The sequence below is a fragment of the Chinchilla lanigera genome, unplaced genomic scaffold (genome assembly GCF_000276665.1).
Source record: "Chinchilla lanigera isolate Chin_1 unplaced genomic scaffold, ChiLan1.0 scaffold00035, whole genome shotgun sequence".
NCBI classification, from domain to species: Eukaryota; Metazoa; Chordata; class Mammalia; order Rodentia; family Chinchillidae; genus Chinchilla; species Chinchilla lanigera.
The window spans coordinates 13112117-13134572 of NW_004955436.1; the positions used below are offsets into that span (position 1 = coordinate 13112117).

The 22456-nt window shown below is 37.2% G+C and overlaps 1 protein-coding gene across 1 annotated transcript; it reads right to left on the reverse strand.

Annotated features, from left to right (window-relative positions):
* Positions 1–14265: 14265 nt before the first annotated feature.
* On the reverse strand, positions 14266–20660 carry LOC102022422 (trace amine-associated receptor 8b-like). The gene is given in 3 exon segments (XM_013516594.1): positions 14266–15152; positions 15155–15296; positions 20634–20660. Coding segments are annotated over 2 exon segments (1020 nt in total). The 5' UTR covers positions 15288–15296; positions 20634–20660.
* Positions 20661–22456: the final 1796 nt, after the last annotated feature.

Below are 22456 nucleotides of genomic sequence, written 5' to 3' on the forward strand. Positions count from 1 at the left end.
CTTTATTATAATGTATCATGGAGTGGTCTTTTCTTGTTATGACTGTTTGGGGTTCTATATGCTCTTATACTTCAATATTGCATCCTTTCCTAGATTTGCAATGTTTCCTTTTCTCTGAGTTCAATGAATAATTATTTTATACATTCTGAGTCATCTAATTTTTCTATTATTTCTACAATTCTGTGGTTGGCCTTCTTTTAGCTATCTAGTAGCTGTTGCATGCAACTTGCATATTGTCTTTTTTAGTGTATGATTATGTTTATATTCTACTACATTCATCTTCTCTTTCATTTCTGTTACTACAGCTGTCTTCACATTAGTCAAAATGTGCTACCCATGATTTCTAATAATTTATATAGGAAACCAAATTATAAAAAAAAAAGCAAAATAAAAGCTAGATAATGGGAATTGGGGAGATATATCTTTCTCAAATAAGGGAGCTCAAGAGATGAAGGGAGGGGAAATAGGGAAGGGAAAGAGGATGAAAAAGGGAGACAAGTTGTGTAGGGTACATGTAGCAACTCCACATCTGCAATGTAAACATTATGTACTACAAACATGTACTAATGAAAAAAATACTCAAACATTTTCTCATGTGTATCTCTGCTTTATTTTTTAATACATAGTGACTCTTTTAGAAATGGTCATTCATATCATATATTGTCTTGCTTAACTCAGTTTACTGTTTATTTCTTCTTTAAGGTCATTGAATATTTTACATGTGAGACACTTTCTTCTATCCAATTAAGTACTCTTTGAGCTTGTTAAGTACTTCATGCATTTGCTTATATGTTTCTTCTTTATCACTTTAAATGTTTTGGCCATTTGGTTTTTGAGTTCTTTGCCTATAGCTACCTTACTTTTGTATCCAGGAGATCAGATTTCGGGAGTTAGAGGCTTAGGGGAATTTGTTATTGCTTTGCTTTTTCACATATATAATGATTTTGCACTGTGGGTTAGGGATCAGTTAGGGTAGAGAAACACCGTCGCTACTATGGAGATCTCTTTAGTTAGTTTCTGTCTCTGTGAGAACAGTCCTGGTATTTGGTTATGTTTTGGTGTTTACACCCCTTTTCAACCTATTCAAAATAAGAGTTTCTCAGTGTATATTTTTTATTAGTGTGTGTTTGCATTACATAAGGTTTACACTCCCTTGAGGAGTTGATACATACACACAGCACGTCTCAGTCCTCTTCTCATTCTCCTTCCCTCCACTCCCTCCCCACTCCTCCACTTCATCATCTCCTTCCTATCTGAAAACCATCTATCACCCTCCTTCTTACAACCTATCTTAGATTTTGCTCTTTTATTTATATTTTGGTGTTTATAAGAGAAAGTAAGTGATACTTGGACTGTGTGTCTGATTTATTTATTTCACTTAACATTATGGTCTCAAGGTGCATCTATTTTTCTACAAATGAGTCAAGGTGTCATTCTTTATGGTAGAGTAGAAATACCAAAATGTCTATATTCATTCACCTGCTAATTTACATATGTCAATTAGCAGATGAATGACTGGAATATTGAATGAATATAGGCGGCTTCCAAGATTTAGCCATTATGAATTGTGCTGATATAAACACGGTTATGCATTTATTTCTGTAATATGATTCCTTTGAACTTTTGGGAAGATACCTGCAGGAGAATAGCTGCATCAAATACAATTATTAGTGTTAGTTTTTTGAAGAAACTCCATAGTGATTTTCATTGAGGTTGTACTAGTTTATATTTCACACCAAACATGTAAAGGATGTCTTCTTCCCCATAGCCTCACCAGAATTTGTCATTATTTGATTTCTTGATGACAACCATTCTTTCTGGAGTATATGGAGTCTCAGTACTGTTTTAATTAGAAAATTTCTAAAGGCCAGTGCTGTTGAGTTTTTTGATGTATTTACTGACCATTTTTACTTCTGAGAAGTGTCTGTTCATTTCATTTGTGCATTTTTTGATTGTGTCCTTTATTTTGTTGGACTAATTTTACTGAGTTCTTTATATAGTCTAGATTTAATCCTACATTTGAGGAATAGGGCTAAATTTTTTTCTTTTTCTGTAGACTGTCTTTTCACTGTGTTGGTTGTTTCCATTGCTGTGCAGAAGCTTTTTTATTTCATATGATCTCATGGGTGACTGTTTCTTGGCAGCACTGGGATTCTGTTTGTAAAGTTCTTGCCTATGCCTATGTCTTTAAGAGATTGATCTATTTTGTCTTCCAGAAGAGTCAGTGTTTCTGTTTTAACATTTAGACCTTTGATCCATTTTGATTTTAGTTTAGTATGGTGAGATATGTGGGTGTAGACTCAGTCCTCTGCATGTGGATAACCAGTTTCCCCAGCACTATTTGTTTTTTTGTTTTGTTTTGTTTTTTTTTTTTGGTTTTTCTCCGGTACCGGGAACCGAACTCACGACCTTGCGCTTGCCAGGCAGGCGCTTTTTTGCCGCTGAGCTAAATCCCCAGCCCCCCCAGCACTATTTGTTAAAGAAGCTATGTTTCTTCCAGTGTGTGCTTTTGGTTCCTCTAGCAAAGATAAGATGGCTGAATGTTCCTTGCTTTGATTCTAGATCCAGCATTCTGTTCCACTGATCTACGTGTTTGTTGTTGTGCTGATACCATGTTGTTTTTATCAGCTTTGTAGTATATCAAATCTGAGGTTGTGATGCTTCCTGGATTTCCAGAATTGCTTTTACTATTCTGGGTGACTTGTGGTTCTTTATGAATTTTAAGACTGCTGTTTCTAGTTATGTGAGCAACGCTTTGCTTATTTTGCTTGAGATTTTGTTAAATTTATACATCAGTTTTAGAAGTATGGCAAATATGACTGTATTGTATCTGCCTATCAAGGGACAGGGGATGTCTTTCTATTTTCTTATGAGCTCTTCAATCTCCTCTTTCAGAGTAGTATAGTTTACATTGTAGAAATCTTTCATTTCTATGGTTAGGTTAATTCCTAAGTGTTAATTTTTCTTGAGGTTGTTGAAATGTTTTACTAATTTCACAGTGAGTTCATTGCTGTTGTACAGGAATCCTATTGATTTTTGTATATTTACTTTGTACCCTGAAACATTGCTAAATTAGGTTATTAACTCCAGGAGTCTTTTGGTGGACTATTTTTGGTCTTCTACAAATGATCATGTAGTTTGTGAATAAAGATAGTTTGACTTATTCTTCCCTATACATATCCCTTTAATTTCTTTCTCTTTCTTGATTTCCCTGGCTAAAGTTCCAAGTACTATATCAAACAGGAGTGATGAGACAATAGATCTTTGTCTTGTTCCTGATTTTTGAGGGAAAACTTTCAGTTTTCTCCCATTCAATATGATTCTAGAAGTAGATTTATCATAAGTAGCTTTTATCTCATTGAAGTAGGGTTCTATAACTATTTTTTTCAATATTTTTATCATGAATAAATACTGGATTTCATAAAACCTATTTTGTGTCTATTGATATGATCATGTGATTTTTGCCAGTGCTTCTGTTATTATGATATAATACATTTATTGATTTGCATATATTGAACCTACCTTTACATCCCTGGGTTGAAGCCTAGTTGGTCATGCTGTATAATCTTTGTGATAATTTTTTGTATTCTGCTTGCCAGTATCTTGTTGCAAATCTTTGCCTCTATGTTCATTAGCAAAATTGGCGTGTATCTCTCTTGTCTGTTCAATGCCTTGACTGGTTTTAGAATGAGGATAATGCTAGCTTTCAGGGAGTACACCTTCCCTTTCAGTTTCATTAAAGACTTTCAGGCCTGTTGGCATTAGATCTTCCCTAAAGTTCTTGTGCAGTTCAGCAGTAAATTCATCAGGACCTGGGCTTTTCTTAGTTCATAGATTTCTTTTGTACTACTGTTCCAATTTAATTTCCTGTTATTGGTATACTCAGGGTTTTTAAATCTTCAATTCTGGTACTTGAAATGTATCTATGAATCATTTATTCCTTCTGAATTCTCTAATTTGTGAGAATTATTTGTGTAAATAATAATCTGGATCCTGGGGCTGTTTATTTTACCCTTTCCATTTCTAATTGCATTACTTGAGTCTTTTCTTTTCTGCTGAGGTTGGGAAAATTTTTGTTCATTTGCTTTATTCTTCTGAAGAACCAGCTTTTCAGTTCACCGATTGTATATATTAATTTTTTAATCTCAATTTCTTTAACTTTTGGTCTGATGTTTATATTTTCTATCCTTATCTCACTTTTACATTCCAATTTTTCTTGTTCTTCTAGGACTTTGAGGTACATCATTAAGTTGTTTATTTGGGCTAGTTTTAATTTTCTGATGTAGGCCTTCACATCTCTAAATTTCTCCCTTAGGACTGCTTCCATTATGTCCCATAAATTCTGGCATGTTTTGCTGTTTTGCGCAGTGTTTTCATGTCCCCTTTCATTCCTGGTTATTTTTGCAGAGTTTAAGATATGCTGTCTGAAAAATTAACTTAGTAACTTCGGATGATTTTTTCTTCTGGCACTTGTGTCTGCTCTGTACATAAAGGAAGTACCATTCTTGCATTATCTGAAACTCCATTATACAAACTGAGATAGTTTGGAGGAAAGGTTTACCCTGATAAAAATGCTAGGGTCACAGGGTTTAATTACAAACACTGGCAGTGAGTGTGCCCTAGTCTCAGCTTTGTACTTAGCATCTAAAAACTAATAGTTTACCATTAATACCTTGAGGTTGTCAAAGCTTTGCTTGACTCTTCACCTGCTCAAATGCTTCTTTTGGCATTGTTTAATATTTCTTGAGCACTTTACATCCCTCTCTCCAAATTTCCTTAATGCCTGGACAGCAAATAATTCTTGATGGACATTTTATCTTTGATACTTTAAACATTTTCAGAATACCTTTTCCAGATTTCTAGAGTCTATTCATAGGATCATTGATGTATATAATTTACTACATGGTTGCTTTAAGCAAATATCCCACATGTGCAAATTTTAATGAATGTAGTAAGAAAATTATCACTGACTAGATTTTCATATTACTCAGTACATGTTCAAAATTAACACAATTTTAGGATTGTAACAGATATTTGCACTTTCCCATAGGATAAATTTCAAGCTACCTTTGAATTTACATCACATTATAAATTGTGCAATTGGGGGCTGGGGATTTAGCTCAGCGGCAAAAGCGCCTGCCTGGCAAGCGCAAGGTCGTGAGTTCGGTTCCCGGTACCGGAGAAAAAACAAACAAACAAACAAAAAAAAAAATAAAAAAAATAAATTGTGCAATAGTGAAATCTGTAGGATATTTACTTACTGGTACTATTAAACAAATCTTTCACTTAATTTTTTCTGCTTGTCCTCTGCATTCTAAATATAGAGACTGAGCATGATAGCTTTGTAAAATCTGCTCCAGCTTGGGTGATCAATTATCATTGAATAATAGCATGAAACTTCATTTATTGGTTACTGTGATTGTAGTAGGTATTTATTGCCTTCTATTTACCAGTATTTCACCAATGGAAATTAATCCTATTGTTAAAAAAGCTTTCCATATTCCTATGTATGAAAATTTAAATATGTTGGATGTCTCATTAAAGTCTTTTTTTCTCAGAAACAGTCTCTTTTAATTGCATTTTTAACCCCTCAATTCATTGGATCACATGTGGGAAAACTTCTTGGCCTTCAAAAACAGGATTTAAAATACACTGTTACTACACGGAACTTTTTCCAAAATAGACCATGTTGATAACGGTGTGTCTCTAAGCCCCACACACTCCATCAACTGCCTAGAGGTCCTGGACCTGGTGCCCTGCCTCCAGCCACCATCACAGTGCATATTTGAGCCCCAGGAGAACTAGGTGCACTCTGTGAACTGCCTGGGATCCCAAACATGGTGCTCCACCTCCTGCCACCACCATGGGGCAAGTCTGAAATTCATGATACCTAGGAATGCTTGGGACCTTTGGAGAGCTGACCAGGAACAATGAGACTCAGTGCTCCACCTCCAGCATTGAAAATGACACGGGCAAGGAGCAAAATGCCATATCAGAACTCCACCCCACACAGAACAAATCCTAGAGACAATGACATAGGAGAACTTGGAAGTCACACACCTGAAATCTCTGAAATGAATGCAACTGAAGTAAAGAAATGACTCCATCAGGCCACAGAAGAAATCAGATCAGAAATAATCTTACAGGTAAAAAATGAAATATCAATAATGAAAGAATTGCTCAGCACATCTAAAGAAGACATATATAAAAAAATAGAGGCACATAGAAAAATGCTGGAAATATGGGATGAACCATACAGGAAAGAACTAGAGTGCATGAAAAAATTGAAGGAGACATCCAAGAAATTAAAACTTCCATTGAAAGCTGACAAAACCACTTGAATGAAGCTGAAGATAGACTTTCAGATCTTGAAGACAGCACTACAGCTAATGATTGTGAAAAGAAGGGTGTCTTAGAAATAACAAGGAACCATGAAATACCAATTTAACAGCTGCAAGATGATGTAAAGAAAACAAAGTAAGAGTAATAGGTGTCAACAAAAGAGCAGTAGGCAATAAATATGTCATAAAAAGAATATTTGCAAAGGTAATAGGAGAAAATTTCCCAAGCATGGAAAAAAGAATCTGACATACAGGTAAGTGAGGCACATAGAGCTCCAGTTACCACAACCGAAATAAATATACACTCAAACATATAATAATCAAGATCCTAGAAATCCATCAAAGGAACAGAATCTTAAAAGCTGTTAGAGAAAAGAAGCAGATCACCTATAAAAGAGATTCCATCAGAACCACGACAGATTTCTCAACACAAACCATCATGTCAAGAAGAGCTTGGAGTGAAGTATTCTAGTCCCTAAAACAAAACAACTTCCAATCCATATTGATATACCCTGCAAAACTAGCCTTCAGAATTAATGGAGAAATAAAATATTTCCACAACAAAGAACACAGAAGAACTTCATGAGTGCAAAACCAACCCTACAAAAACTACAAAAATATATTCTAGAAAGAGATAAATTTGACCAAAATTTCAAGAACAATAGAAAGGTACCACCAAGCAGAGCAAGCAATTAAACAGAGAGAAAAAGTTGGAAACCAACAACAGGTAAATAAATAACATGACAAAGGTAAGCCAACACACATCAGTCATAACCATTAATGTAAATGACCTCAATTCACCAATCAAAAGAAGAACACTGGCAGAGTGGATCAAGAAACAAAATCCAACAACATGCAGTATACAAGAAACACATTTAACTCAAAAGGAAATTCAGACTTAAAGTGAAAGGATGGAAAACAATTATCCATGAAACAGGAGTCCAGAGCAAAGCAGGGGTAGCTATTCTGTCTGCAGACAATGTGAACTTCAAAGCAAGAATGATGCTGGTTAGGGGAAAACTACAAGAGGAAGAGATAATAGTCATAAACGTGTGCACCAAATATGGGGGCACCCAACTATATAAGACAAATCTTAATAGACATGAAAAATTAAATAACTAATAACACTATTGTAATAAGGGACCCTAACACCCCATTGATACAAAGAGATAGGTCAACTGGACAAAAAATCAGCAAAGAAATAACAGAACTGAATCAAACTTGTGAACAAATGGACTTAGTAGACTTTTACAGTGTTCCACCCCACAACATCAGAATACACATTCTTCTCAGCTGCACATAGGATGTTCTCTAAAATAGACCACATACTAGCTCATAGATCATGCTTAAGTAAATGCAAAGGAGTTGAAATTATCCAATGCATGTTATCAGACCATAGTGAAATGAAATTGGAAATTAATGACAAAAGAAATCACAAAAACTCCATAAACACATGGAAATTAAATAACAGCCTCCTGAATAACCAATGGGACACAGATGAATTATAGAAGAAATTAAGCAATATCTACAAACAAACAAAAATGCAAATACAACTTACCAGACTTTGTGGGGTGCACTAAATCCAGTCCTCAGAGGGAAATTTATAGCAGTGAATTAACACATCAGGAAAATAGAATGAGAACAAATAAATAGCTTGATGCTATACCTCAAACTTTTAGAAAAAGAAGAAAAACCCCAGCCCAAAGCCCAAGGAAGGGAGGAAATTGTAAAGGTCAGGGCAGAAATTAATGCAACTGAGATGAAGAGAACAATACAGAAAATTAATGAATCAAAGAGTTGGTTCTTTGAAAGAATAAATAAAATTGATAAACCTTTAGCCAACCTTATCAAAAAAGGAAAGAAAAAACTCAAATTCATGCAATAAGGAATGAAAAGGGTGAAATCACTACAGATCTTATGGAAATTGAAAGATCACTGATAGCTACTTTCAAAATCTTTACTTCCATAAGATGGAAAACACAGAAGAAATGGACTGTTTCCTAGATGTGTATGAATTACCAAAGTTGAATCAATAAGATATAAAAATTCTGAATAAACCAATATAAATTAATGAAATTGAAAATGTGATTAAAATCTTACCAACAAACAAAAACCCAAGTCCTGATGGATTCACAGCTGAATTCCACAAGAAATTCATTGTAGATTTAGTGCCAACACTTCTCAAAATCTTCAACGAAATTGAAAAGAAAGAAATTCTCTCTAATTCATTCCTGGAGGCAAGTATTACTCTGATACCAAAACCAGAAAAAGACCCAACAAAAAAAGAGAACTACATGGCAGTCTCCCTAATGAACACAGATGCAAAGATACTCAATAAAATACTAGGAAACAGAATGCAGCAAATCATCAAGATTATACACCATGACCAAGTAGGATTTATACTAAGGATGCAAAATTGGTTCTATATGTGCAAACCAGTAAATGTAACATACCATATCAACAGAACCAAAGACAAAAATCACATGATCATCTCAATAGATGCAGAAAAAGCTTTTGACAAAGTCCAACATTTATTCATGATAAAAACCCTACAGAAAATAGGAAGAGACTGTCATTGCCTCAATCTGATCAAAGCTATCTATGACAAACCAACAGCCAACATCACACTAAATTGAAAGCTTTCCTTAAAACCACGAATATGACAAGGATGTCTATTGTCACTACTCCTATTCAACATAGTTCTGGAAGCATTAGCCAGAGCAATTAAACAAGAGAGAGAAATAAAAGGAATAAGGATAGGAAAGGAAGATGTAAAATTATCATTATTTGCAGATGACGTGATACTCTACATGGAAGACCGCAAAAACTACACCAAGAGACCCCTAGAATTAATAACCAAATTCAGTAGCATAGCTGGATACAAAGTCAACACTCAAAAGTCAACAGCATTCCTATACACAAACAACAAACACACTCAAAGAGAAATGAAGGAAACTATACCTTCCACAATAGCACCCTAAATATTGAAATACTTAGGAATCAATCTAACAAAGTAAGTAAAAGATCTATACAGTGAAAACTGTACTCTGAAAAAAGAGATCAAAGACGATTTCAGAAAATGGAAAGACATTCCTCGGATAGGAAGAACCAACAGTGTGAAAACAGCCATACTCCCAAAATTGTTATACAGATTTAATGCAATCCAAATCAAAATACCATTAGTAATGCAAAAATCTAGAGGAAACATTCCTAAAATTCATCTGGAAACAGAAGAGACCCAGAATAGCAAAAGCAATCCTGGGCAACAAAGGCAAGGCAAGAGGCATCAAAATCCCTGACTTGAAATTATACTACGAAGCTACTGTGATAAAATCATCATGGTATTAGCAAGAAAACAGACCTGAGGATCAATGGAACTGAATTAAAAATGCAGCCAGAGAAGGGAAAGAAGTAGAAATTTTGTATGTATGTATATACAGGATAGTTAACATGGTTGCTCTTTTGTCTTCTATTTCTATGCAGAAAGAAACTGTCAATGAATCTTTGGTTGATCAGTATTGCATTTCTATATCTGTTTTCATGAGAAGCCACTTTGAAGATATCAATATGTAATACAACAACCATTGTTAATTCCCTACCACTTTGTTTGTAACTCTGTGTTGTCTGTACTGTTCTTTTGCTATGTTGTAAAATGTTGTCTGTCTGTTAATGTTTTCCTCCTTTTATTTTTAAAATTAAAAAAAAATGCAGCCAGAACCACCACCTTATCAACTCCCTTATCATAACCACCAGCCACACTCAACCACCTTATCACAAAGGGGACAAAGGGGCCAAACAAGTTTACAGAAAGAAAGGATAGCCTCTTTACTAAATGGTGCTGGAAAAATTGGCTTGCCACATGCCAAAAACTGAAACTAGACCCATGTCTATCACCATGTACTAAACTAAAGTCAAAATGGATTAAAGATCTAAATATTAAAACAGAAACAGTAAATCTACTAGAAGCAAAATTAGGTAAAACTCTTGAAGATATAGGGGTAGGCACCGAGTTCATGAACAAAAACCAAACTGCATGGGAAATATTTCAAAGAATCAACAACTGGGATCTCATCTTATTGCAAATATAAAGAAATCACCAACAGAGTAAAAAGAAAATCCACAAATTGGGAAAAATTTTAGCCAACTGTCCCTTGGACAAGGGAATTCTATCTAGAACATATAGAGAATTTTTAAAAATCAGGCCCCTCAAATTCAAAGACCCAATACAAAAACAGGCATCTGAGATGAATACGCACTTCTCAGACAAAAAAAAAAAAGAAATGGCGAATAAATATATGAAAAAATGTTCAACACCATTAATCATTCGAGAAATGCAAATTAAAACAACACTGAGTTTCCATCTCACCCCAGAAACAATGGCTGTCATCAAGAAATCATCCAATAACAAATGCTAGAGGGGTTGTGGTAAAAATGGAACCCTTCTCCATTGTTGCTGGGAGTTTAGACTGGTGCAACCATTATGGAAATCAGTCCGGAGATTCCTCAGAAAATTAGGATTAGAGGTTTCATTCAACCAGCTATTTCCCTTTTGAGTATTTTTCCAGAAGAACTGAAAACATACCACAGCGATATATGTGTACCCTTGTTTATAGCAGTGCAGTTTGTAACAGCTAAATCTTGGAAACAACCAAAATGCCCATCGAGGGGCTGGGGATTTAGCTCAGCGGCAAAAGCGCCTGCCTGGCAAGCGCAAGGTCGTGAGTTCGGTTCCCGGTACCGGAGAAAAACCAAAAAAAAAAAAAAAAAAAAAAAAAAAATGCCCATCAACTGAGGACTGGATAGATATTGTGAAAAGGAAAGAAAATCCTCCAAAGGAAAAAATGACTATGATGAGGGAAAAGAGAAAAGAAAAAAAAAAGTAAGGGAAAAAATATATATATACAAGATAGTTAAGATAATTGTACTACTAATTTCTATAGCTTTATGGAAAGGAACAGTTGATGTTTAATTGTTTGATCAATCCTACAGGCTTATATTTGTTTATCTGAGTAATCAATTTGAGGACAACAGTAGGTAATACAACAATTGTTGTTAATTTCCTATCACCTTGTGTGAAATTCTGTATTGCTTTTATTATTTTTATGTTGTTTTGTTTATGTCTGTGTGTTTGTTAATTTGTTTTGGTTCTTTTCTCTTTAAAATAAAAGATTTTAAAAAGAGTGAAATAGACCATGTTTTAGATCATAATGCATGCTTAATAAATATAAAGGATTGAAATAATCTCTAGCATACTTTCAAGAGAGAGGAATGAACCTAGAAATTAACAGTAAAAGAACCCCCTGAAACTATACAAACATATGGAAATTAAATAAAACATCATTGAATAATCAATGGATCATAGAAGAAATAGAACTGTTCTTTGAATTGAGTGATAGTGGAACCACAACAGGCCAAAACATATAGCACACAAAGAGCAGTCCTAAGAGGGAATGTTACAGCTGTAAATGCACACATAAAAAGAATAGAATGATCCCAAATAATAAATCTGAAGTGCTTAGAAAGACAAGTAGAATCCACATCTTAAACTACTAGAAATTAAAATGGTCAGAGTAGAAATCAATGAAATTGAGACAAAATTCCCAAAACAGAATGAATGGATCAAAAAGTTGGTTCTTTGAAAGGCTGGAAAGGAGATCTTGATTTGGGGGAGCTGGGAGGGAGGGGAGGTAAAGTGGCAGGAGAAAGAATCAAGATGTGATGATTACATGAACCAATTCACCCTGATGAATTTACTCATTATGTATTGCAAAATACAGCAATAAAAATTTGAGAAAAACATAAATACAATGTGTTGCTAACATTCCTCTCAATCTTATTTTCCTTAAGGAAAATACTATAACACTATTTTATTCTTAGTCATTGCTGATACGAATACTTGACACATAATTGTGCTCTACAAAACAAGTTGTTTGAAAAACATTGGAAACCAATGAAAAAATACTTCAATAATTTTAATTAATGACTCCACAGAAGAACATACAAAAAAGAGAAACAAAGGTTATATACCACTGCTGTTCTACAATTTAGGTTCATTACACAAGATATTCTAGATGTGAATTCCAAATTGACTTTTATTGAATCACATACGTAAATTATTCCACAGAGCAAAATGTAAAATTATAGGGTGATTTTTTTTTTTTTAATGTAATGCCTTTTAGTTTCACGACTGGTGCATAAGGTTTCACCCCAGAACATTCTGGGAAATTTAAATTCAGTTGTCCTTCCCATGTCTCCCCAGGCTTCGTTTTTGCAATTCAATTATCTGCTGTCAACTTGGGTTGAATGGAAAATTTCAGAAATAAACAATACATAAGCATTAAATGGAGCGCCATTCTGCGTGTCATGAACCATCGTACTGTGCAGTATATGCCCTCTGTATAGCTACCAACCCACCCATTACTAAGTAACCAACTTGGTTTGTGAATTCATATCTTCATGTAAGATTTGTTTCATCTAACATCACAGGAACAAAAAGGATGAGTACAGTGTAAGATAATTTGTGTCAGAGATCATACTGATCTAAAATTTATTATAACATATTTTTATGATTGCTTTGTTTTATTATTAGCTATTATTATGCTTAAGTTATAAACTTGGTCATATATATGGAAATTTATGCTATATATAAGGTTCAGTACCAGGGGCTGGGGATTTAGCTCAACAGAAAAAGTGTCTGCCTGGCAAGCACAAGGTCGTGAGTTCGGTTCCCGGTACCGGAGAAAAACCAAAAAAAAAAAAAAAAAGGTTCAGTACTATCTAGAGTTTCAGGATCCATGGGAATCTTGATCTGCATCCTGCACATAAACGATGGGACTATTGTATTCACAAATTTTAGGTGAGAAAAACTGAGAACAGATGCATAAATTTATTTCTATTTCAGATGATAAAAGTTGTTGAAATGAAAACCACTGGTGACAACAAACCACTTGCATTTCACTTTGTTAATAATCACTGTGGTTGCCCTTTGTGGTAGATTTCTCCACCTGCAAAGTTTCTGCAGTTCACAGGCTGAACTGTTGCTCCCACAACACCGTGGTGGAGCACTCAAGATTCTGCACAGCCATTAGCACAAGGAGCTTACTTGCTGCCCTCCCTCCCTACTCCTGGGAGACACAGACATTGAGGGGCAAGGGAAGAACTTCAGGAAAGCAGCAGATAAACAGCTTGGTGCAAGCGTCATCACAACTGGGCTGTGGCTGTGGGTTGAATTGTGTCACCCTATATTCATGTGTTAAACTCCTAGCCCCAGTGCTCCAGTCTTTAAAGAGGTAATTAAGTTAAAATGGGGTGTGTATGGTGTTCCCTATTCAATAGGACTGCTGTCCTGCTAAGAAGAAATTAGAACCCAGACACACACACAGGAAGAGCATGTGAAAAAAGAGCCACCTGCAAGTCAAAGCGAGAGACCCTCAGAAGACACCACCACTCGGAAACCTTCATCCTGGACTTCTGGGTTCTAGAATTCTGAGAACACGAGTCTTGGTTTGAGCGACCCAGCTGGAGCCACTTGATTCCAGAAGCCCTAGCAAACTAACAGACAGAGAAAGAAAACATTTGAAAGTGACCTAGAGATGAGCATAGAAAAAGACAAGAAGCATCACATCTGAAAATGAAATTTAGAAGTCAGCAAATTGGGCAAAAAAAAAAGGCATGTGGCAAGTACATGTACAAAATACAATACAGGTGACGTGTAAAGTGCTTTATTTTTTACTATTTAATGTAGCAAATATCTTTGCAATAATTTAAAGATTTTACTTTCCCTTGAATTTCTGTTTGGGTAATTTAAAAAATACTATATTCCCCCAATTTTAATGGTTGTATGTGCTTCTTAATTTAAGTTCATTGTAAATTCTTAATTTTGAAAAATTTTTTTATTTTCTCAATACAGTGCTCACAGTTATTCTTAAAATAAACTTGCAGTTGATGAACTATGCTTTAAAATTTCCCCACTTAAAATAAGTTTTATGACTTTCCTAAGCCAAGGATAAAATAAAGCATAAATCAAGGGATTCATGGCTGAGTTATAACATGCACCCCAACAGCAAATCTCATAAATATAGGCAGGTGTAATGAGCCCCATAAAAGCATCGATTAATGTGTCCACTGTATATGGTAACCAGCAAATATTAAATGCTACCACCGCGATCCCCAGGGTTTTGGTAGCTTTTCTCTGTCTCTTGGCTACTCGGGCTTTGTGACTCTCTGAAGATGACTCTGAGGAAGGACCCCTAGTACTTTCAATTTTTATAGCTTGTTGTTTGGCTACCCAAAAAATTTTACTGTAAAGGACTATCATAACAGGGGTAGGTATGAAGAATAACAGAAAGTTTATCAAAACCCAAGTTTGGTTGACAACTATTTGACAACCCCCTACACAGTTGAAAACACTTACTAAACTTCTCATCCCATCATCATTGACACCTGTGTAGAACACGGCACCACTATACAGGATGGGCAGAATCCAGGAGACAGCAATGCAAATGTCTGACACAGACACTGTGAACTTGGTGGGACAGACCAGGGGGTCAGTAACAGCCATGTGCCTGTGCATGGAGATGAAGCACAGGTGGAAGAGAGAAGAGTAGCAGAATGCCACGTCACAACAGCTGTGAATGGTACAAAACTTAGCTCCAAAGTACCAGCAGCTCTCCACGGACCTGACCATGCTGAAGGGCATCACGGTGACTCCCACCAAGAAGTCAGCGCAGGCCAGAGGGTCGATCAGGAAGTTGGCTGGAGAGTGCAGCTGCTTGAAATGGAGGACTGAGATTATCACCAGGAGGTTTCCAAAGACAGCACAGCCCCAGAGCCAAAGGCTGCATACAGCATCACCAGGCAGCCAGCAGAGTAGGGAGTCTTACTGCAGGACCCGTTCACATTCTCATAGCAAAGCTGCAAAGCCGGTTGGGAGAGGTTGCTGCTCATGGTTCTGCTCTGTCGCGCTTGCTGTATTCCTGCCCTTTGCTGGTGGAGGGGATAATAACAAAGACATCAAACTGCAGGTCTGAGCAATTGCTTTCAAATATTGCCTCATATTATATCCTTTTTCCATTTTAATCATAAAAAATTTTTAAAGCTCAGATTATAGTCTTCAAATCAGAAAATTCAACTCAAACCTCATAGCCAATGACAAGCAAATCCATAAATGTTCATCAAGTCAGGAATCCCATAATCTAAGTAATTGAAGGTATTTCATATTATACCTGATTATTTACATCTGTGAAATTTTCTTTGCAAATAATAATTACATATTTGGGCAGCCACTTTAGTAGACTTCTAGCTCCCAAGACACCAGGGTGTCAACCAATCAACTTTCCTCAGTCTAAACTCCTCACAAACAGTCCCTACATTCTAAGGTGTGACTCATGAAAAGAAATTTACTTTGAAAATTATAACTAATAAGATGTTCAACAAAACTAGTTTGAGCTCTAATATTTTGGAGTAACACTTCTGATTTTTCATAAGCAATCCCAGTTGGCTATGAAATACTACCAATTCCCTATTTACAAGACTGCACAATTTTTAAAACTCTGGGAAAAACAAAAAATTAACTAAGGAGAAAATATTTTTTTCATAAGTGTAGGAAAAAATTGGCTAGAAATGCTCTAAAGCATTTTCCTTTCTAAAGCATTTCTAAAGATTTTCCTTGCTTTTATGATCTCCATGACACGGCACATTTGGCATTACCTATAGAGTGTCCTGCTGCAGGGCGAATGAAGACACTGACAGATGTCTGCATGGGTTGCCCTGCAGCCAAGCATGCATGTGGCCCACACACTGCCAGGCTCCCATCCTGCTGCCTGCTGAACTAAGCATCTCGGCCTAGGGGCAAGGAAGCTGAGCCAGGCATCTGCCCTTCTAACAGGGCATCCATCTCAACCAGAGGCAGGTAGGCAGCGCTGTTATGGTCACAGCCTCGACACTAGGAAGCACTCGATTAATGGATTAGGGTGTGAGAGTCCTGGCCCTGCAAATAAGCCCCTGAAAGTACTGTGGCTCCCTGAGCCTGGTGTGGGGACAACAGACCATGCCCAGCCCGGAGACTACAGACAGCAACCAACCATGACTCTCTCCTATCTGCTTCCAGACCTGCATTATGGTGGGAAGGGGATGGCAGAGTAGCCAGAAATGGGAATTGGGCCCAAGTTGCCATGGGTTGGAGAGCAGGTGGCTGAGAATATGTCAGGGAGGAGGACACCTGGTGTTATGCAGGACCACAGGTGATTCTAGGTGTCAAGTGTCCCGCACGCATTCCATTGTCCCTTTGATTTATGCAACAAAGCATGAATTCAAAGATAACATCATTAAGAAATTCAAGACAACCACTACATGCATCAAACCACAACTCAGGCTCTGTTTCCTTTCAGATGTGAATTTATCATCTCATAATAGCTTCTCATGAATGTGATAGGGCAAGAGAAACTCCATTTTTCTGGTTTTAACTTCATAGTAAGAGAGGTCACTTAAAGCTCACTTAAGCTGCAGTTGACACCACCATACCCCATTCCCCTTATCAACTTGCTTAAGGCAGAGCAAAGCCCTAAATTGGGAACAAAACAAACAGAGCAAATTGGGAAGTAGCTTAAAGGCTAACCCACTATGGTCATTGGAATTTGGTTATCTGACCTCCTGGTAGAAAGGTAAACTTTATGCTAATTATGTGACATTCTTGTGAGATCCCTGAAAATGAAGTTATGGTTACTATGGAAACCTGAAATGTACTAAAACCGAATGTGAGGCCCAGAGTGGGACAGACATCTTCTCTGACTCTGGGTTAGAGGCGATCCATCAATCAGCTCCAAAAAAGCTCTGTTCATTCATGCTTTCTTTTTGGTGTTCTTGTGAGTGTCTTTCACAATGGACTTGCTTGCCATAACAAATGAAGCAAAGATCACCCTCCACGAGGTAACTACAAAACAGCCAAATCCAAGAGTGTGTGAGCTGCAGGCCAGGCAGTTCTGACAGTTCTCCAGATCCTGAGTTTTGCTTTGACACTCTTATCAAGAATTTAAGGAGCTGAGGAAGAACATTAAGGACTGAAATCTCTAAAACAGATTTCAGGTCTGGTGCCATAATTAAATTTTATTCTATAAAGAAACCAGAGGTGGTAGTGTAGCCAGGGAGAGAAGTGTGAGTTCTGTTCCTCCCTTCCTCCATTGACCCAAGACCATGCGGCTGGTGAGAGAAGTCTGAGACCCACGCCTCCCTCCCTTCACTGGCGGGACTCAGGGCCTGGATATGTGCAGGAATACCAATGACACAGTAGGACCCTGTCTAAGGCACACACAATGGACAGGCGGAACTAGAGGCACAGAAATATCCCAAGTAGCATTAGCAATATGAGCCAACAGGTGATCCATAACCTTTCTATTTTATTGTACTCATCTTCCTCTCTTTTATCAACTATCTCGCTTGACTTTATGATACTTTCATGCCAGTGAATATTGTCTCTTTCTTTCTGGTTCACTTCAAAACTCCTAGGCCTTCTCTTCCAATCCTTCCCTCCTGTGTCTGACAATTACCGAAAATTATCCTGGTTTGACTATCTATCCTGGTTGACTATCCTGTGTTCTCCAACCTTGCTCCTACTATATTTAATCTCATTCATTTCTCCATCCTAGCCTTTACCCCCTCCACAACAGTGTAAAATCACTCCACTAAGTGGGAAATCTTTGCATACAAGTTCCTGGTATAAGTTCCATTCCTCCTATGATTATTATAGATATCAGGCTAATAGTTACCAGTTTGTCAATAGCCAGGTTGTACTTGAGTCTGTTGTTATTGCCAACTGAAGTACTTTAACCAGGATGTCATACATGCTATAACCAGTTATTCCCCCTTGTATGAAAACACTGTGTTTGTAAGGGGTCATAATCATTACCATAGTCCATCCAGTACCAAAACAATGGATCCTAAGTCAAACTGATAGCAACTTAAGATACTGGGAAGGTAGGTTCTTGGGACAGACATAAAGACCAAAAACTACCTATATCTAGGAGACATCCAGGGGGGAAAACACCTCTTAGGAGAGCTGTGACACCAGTATAAGGCTATTAAATATACCTTATATATATATTTATTAAGGCTAATAAATATACAAGCATCAACACAGAAATCAAAGTAAAATAGAAAATACAAAATGACAAGACAAGCAAAATAAAATCCTAAACACCAAGTTCACTCAGGACAAGTCCAGAACACAAAGAGACAGAAGAAATTGGAAGCAAACAAATGGAACATTCTGAAATGATAGTAGCAGAAATGAAAAAACAAATGGAAGAAGCCATAGAAAAAGTAATCTCTAAAGTACAAAAAGAAATAAATATTAAAATAAAAGACATTAAAGTAGACCCAGATACACAGATAGAGGAGCTCAAGAGAACAATGGAAACCATGAATGCCAAATATAGACAAGAAATGGAATCCATGAAACCAATACAAACAGAAATGCAGGAGATTAGAAACTCCATGGAAAGTATATGCAGCAGATTAAACAAAGGTGAGGATAGAATATCAATCTACAAGACAGGAACATGACCAGTGACCAGGAAAAGAAAGATATCATAAAAGTCACAAGATACCATGAAAAATCAATCCAACAGCTATAGGATGAAGCAAAGAAGAACAATATAAGTTGATTGGAATCAGTGAGAGCTGGAGACAGTTCAAAAGCCATTAAAAATCTCTTCATAGAAGACTTCCCAAGCATGAATTAAGAATTTGACATACAAATAAATGAAGCATATAAAGCTTGAAACAGCCATGACTAAAATAAATCTACAACAAAGCATGAAATAATCAAGATTCCAGAAATTCAGCACAATAAGAGAATATTAAAAAGTAGTTAGAGAAAACAAACAAATCACCTATGAAGGAAAGCCCATCAGAATCATAGCAGACTTTTCAACACAAATCCTCAAATCAAGGCGAGCTTGGAGTGAGGTATTTCAGGCTCTAAAGGAAAACAACCTTCAACCCAGATCAATGTATCCCACAAAACTATCTTTCAAAGTTGATGGAGAAACAGGATACTTCCATGACAAAGAACAACTGAACAAATTTATAGCCACCAAACCAGCTCTACAGAATGCTCTGAAGAACATATTAGCAAGAGATAATGAAGACCACAAACACAGAAACACCAATAGAAAGAAACTGCCAGGCAAGGCAAACAATTAATCAGAGCAGAAAGATGGGGAACAAACAACACAAAAACAACATGAAAAAGAAAAGCCAATCCATATCAGTTATAACCATCAATGTAAACGGTTTCAACTCATGAATCAAAAGAAAAAGACTGGCAAAATGGATCAAGAAGCAAAATCCAACAATATGGTGCATTCAAGAAATATATTTAACCCAAAAAGAAATTCATAGACTAAAAGTAAAGGGTTGGAAAACAATATTCCACATGACAGGATCCCAAAAAATAGCAGGGTAATTACTCTATTTGTAGACAGTGTAAGCTTCAAGCCAAGAGTTAATATCAATTGTCTTAGTTCACCAATTGAAAGATATAAGATACTTTGGATCTACTTGTTACATCACACACTTCGAGTGGCTTTACTATTATCTCTACTTGAGCATGGAAACTTGCCTTATTCATCCTCCTTCCCCTACTTTTACAATAAGTCAAGCATCCAAGTACATCCCATATCTTTCCACTCAACTTCCAGATTTAAAGCCCACTCAAAAGTCGACTCTAACTGTGATTACAAGTTTGAAATTGTCTCTTCTCATCTTTCTTGTTCCAGCACCATCCAGACCCCGTTGGTGGGACTTAAAGGAGGGAAAGATACCACCCAAATTTCACTCCTCCCTCCCCTCTCCTTAGCTTCATGCAGCACCACTCCCCGTCCAGAATGGAGCAGGGATCGAATAAGAGAACACTGAGAGTGAAGCATCTACCATGATCAGCTGTGAAGGGGGCTCGATGGTAATGCTCTGTGACAGCCATACAAATGAAGGTGGGTGGTGTGGTGTGGGTCTCTCCTCTGGGGAAAGCCTGCTCACCATACAGACCATGATGTGGGCGAGCCACTCCAGCTGCCCACTTCCCACTCCTGATTACAGTCTCTGTGTGTGGGAGGAAATCAAAAGGGCTTTTGCATCTGATGTCACTCCATCAGCGTACCATTGCACTGAAGAAAGCAATGATAGAAAGTTCCAAGTGAGTTTCCCTGTTTAGGTTTCCTTACTCAGTAGTCTTTTAGAGCTGCCCTGTGTTCCTCTTGAGCAGGTGGAAGGTAGAAGTGGGGAGATTGCAGGAGCAAGAGTGGACTGTTGGGAGAAGGGGAAGGAACCTGATGTTGTCATTACCCAGTGAACAAAGGTGCTATTCTACATGGCCTAGAGAACAGGTGGGAGGCTGTCAGGTTCAGCCCTTTCTGCAGATGCCCCACCTCGAGGTACACCAAGTGTCTGTGACACATCCCATGGGAAATCAGGAAGATCTTCAAAGAGCGCAAACCAGAATAACCACAAGCTTCAGGTTCCTGGAGAGTCAGGGTGGGTCCTGCAAAGATTACTGACGAATTCAGATTTGTAGTGTGTGGACCAATATGATTTGGATTTTTAATACACAGAGGCTCTGTCCACCAAGTAAAGGTCATAGGTTGTTGCAGAACAAATGTGTATAGAATTATTTGGCTCTGGGGCTGGGGATTTAGCTCAGCGGCAAAAGCGCCTTCCTGGCAAGTGCAAGGTCGTGAGTTCGGTTCCCGGTACCGGAGAAAAACCAAAAAAAAAAAAAAAAAAAAAAGAAAAAAGAATTATTTGGCTCTTTTTCTCCCTTTTCTTTCTCCATGTGAAATAGAAACAGGAAAGAAGGGTTAAATGAAGAACTGAAAAGAATACACAGCACATGTATTTCCTTAAAGTTAACCCTCTTAAGATTATAATTACCCCTCTGCCCAGGGGCAGAAAAGGCAGCTATAGTCACATAGGGATACATTGAAGTTTTAACCTTGAGACCCCTATGATTGAAATGTTGAACTTTTGAATTCCTAGACTTGTAACTTTGTATTTACCAGACAAATATGAGTTTTTCATCATGTGTGTAATGTTTGATACATTGTGCCAACTTAAGAAGTTTAGAAGTTTAACTAAGTAACTCAGCAAGGGGCCACTTTGTAGACATCCTCATCCTGTGCAGGAGGAGGGCATAGAGATGATGTGGGGGCTATACCAGCCCTAGGAGGTGGTAGCCGGCTTACAATATAAGGGAGGAAAAGAGGCTTACTCTCCCCCGCCTTCTGCTCTTGCTGCTTTTGCTGTCTTTTGCCACCTTCAACTGTTGCCCCTGTGCCATGTGCCACCCTGCCTTGGAGCCAGGTGATTATGGACTGAAACCTCCAGAAACTTTCCTTCCTGAATTTTGGGTATCAGGTATTTTGTCTCAACAATGAGAGAAAAGTAACTAAGACAATGTGTAACTAGGAGATGAATGAAAGATTTGGTAGAGGTATGAACTGGAGAAAGATGATTTCTTAGCATGTCCAATCATACTCGAAGTCCTCCATAAGCAGTTAACTTATCAAATACTTGTCACACTCAAATGGGTTAGGTAGGTAATCAGGTTGAGTCAGTATACACTAGTTGTTGAACTGCTTAGACCACTGCTCAGAAAACTTGATTACATATAATCAGTGCTCCCTGCCCGTCATTTACAGTTTAACACTTTGACCCTACTTTTTGTGGTTTCTCCTAGCTTCTAGTCCCTAGAGCCAAGAGTAAGAAACAATTCTCTCCCCTACTTCTCATTAACAATCGTCTGAGTGTGGGCATTGCCATGACAACAGGGCATCATTATCACATCTTTCATCTCTTGGTCATCATAAGGAATGGTTCACACTCTAAGTCACTGGGGAGATGGTCTAGTTAGTGGGCTTTTATTTTAGAAATACCTTTGGGAGTTACATCAACCTGCAAACTAAAGCTCAAGTGGACAAATAAGACAAAACTTTGTCTGATGCAAGCACCAAAAGTTTACTTGTGAATCTCCCCTGGATGATAGGATCAATTACCTCTGGGCACAGAACTTCTGCCTAACTTTTGATGGGATGTTTTGCAAAAATAATTTACCGAAGATGGTC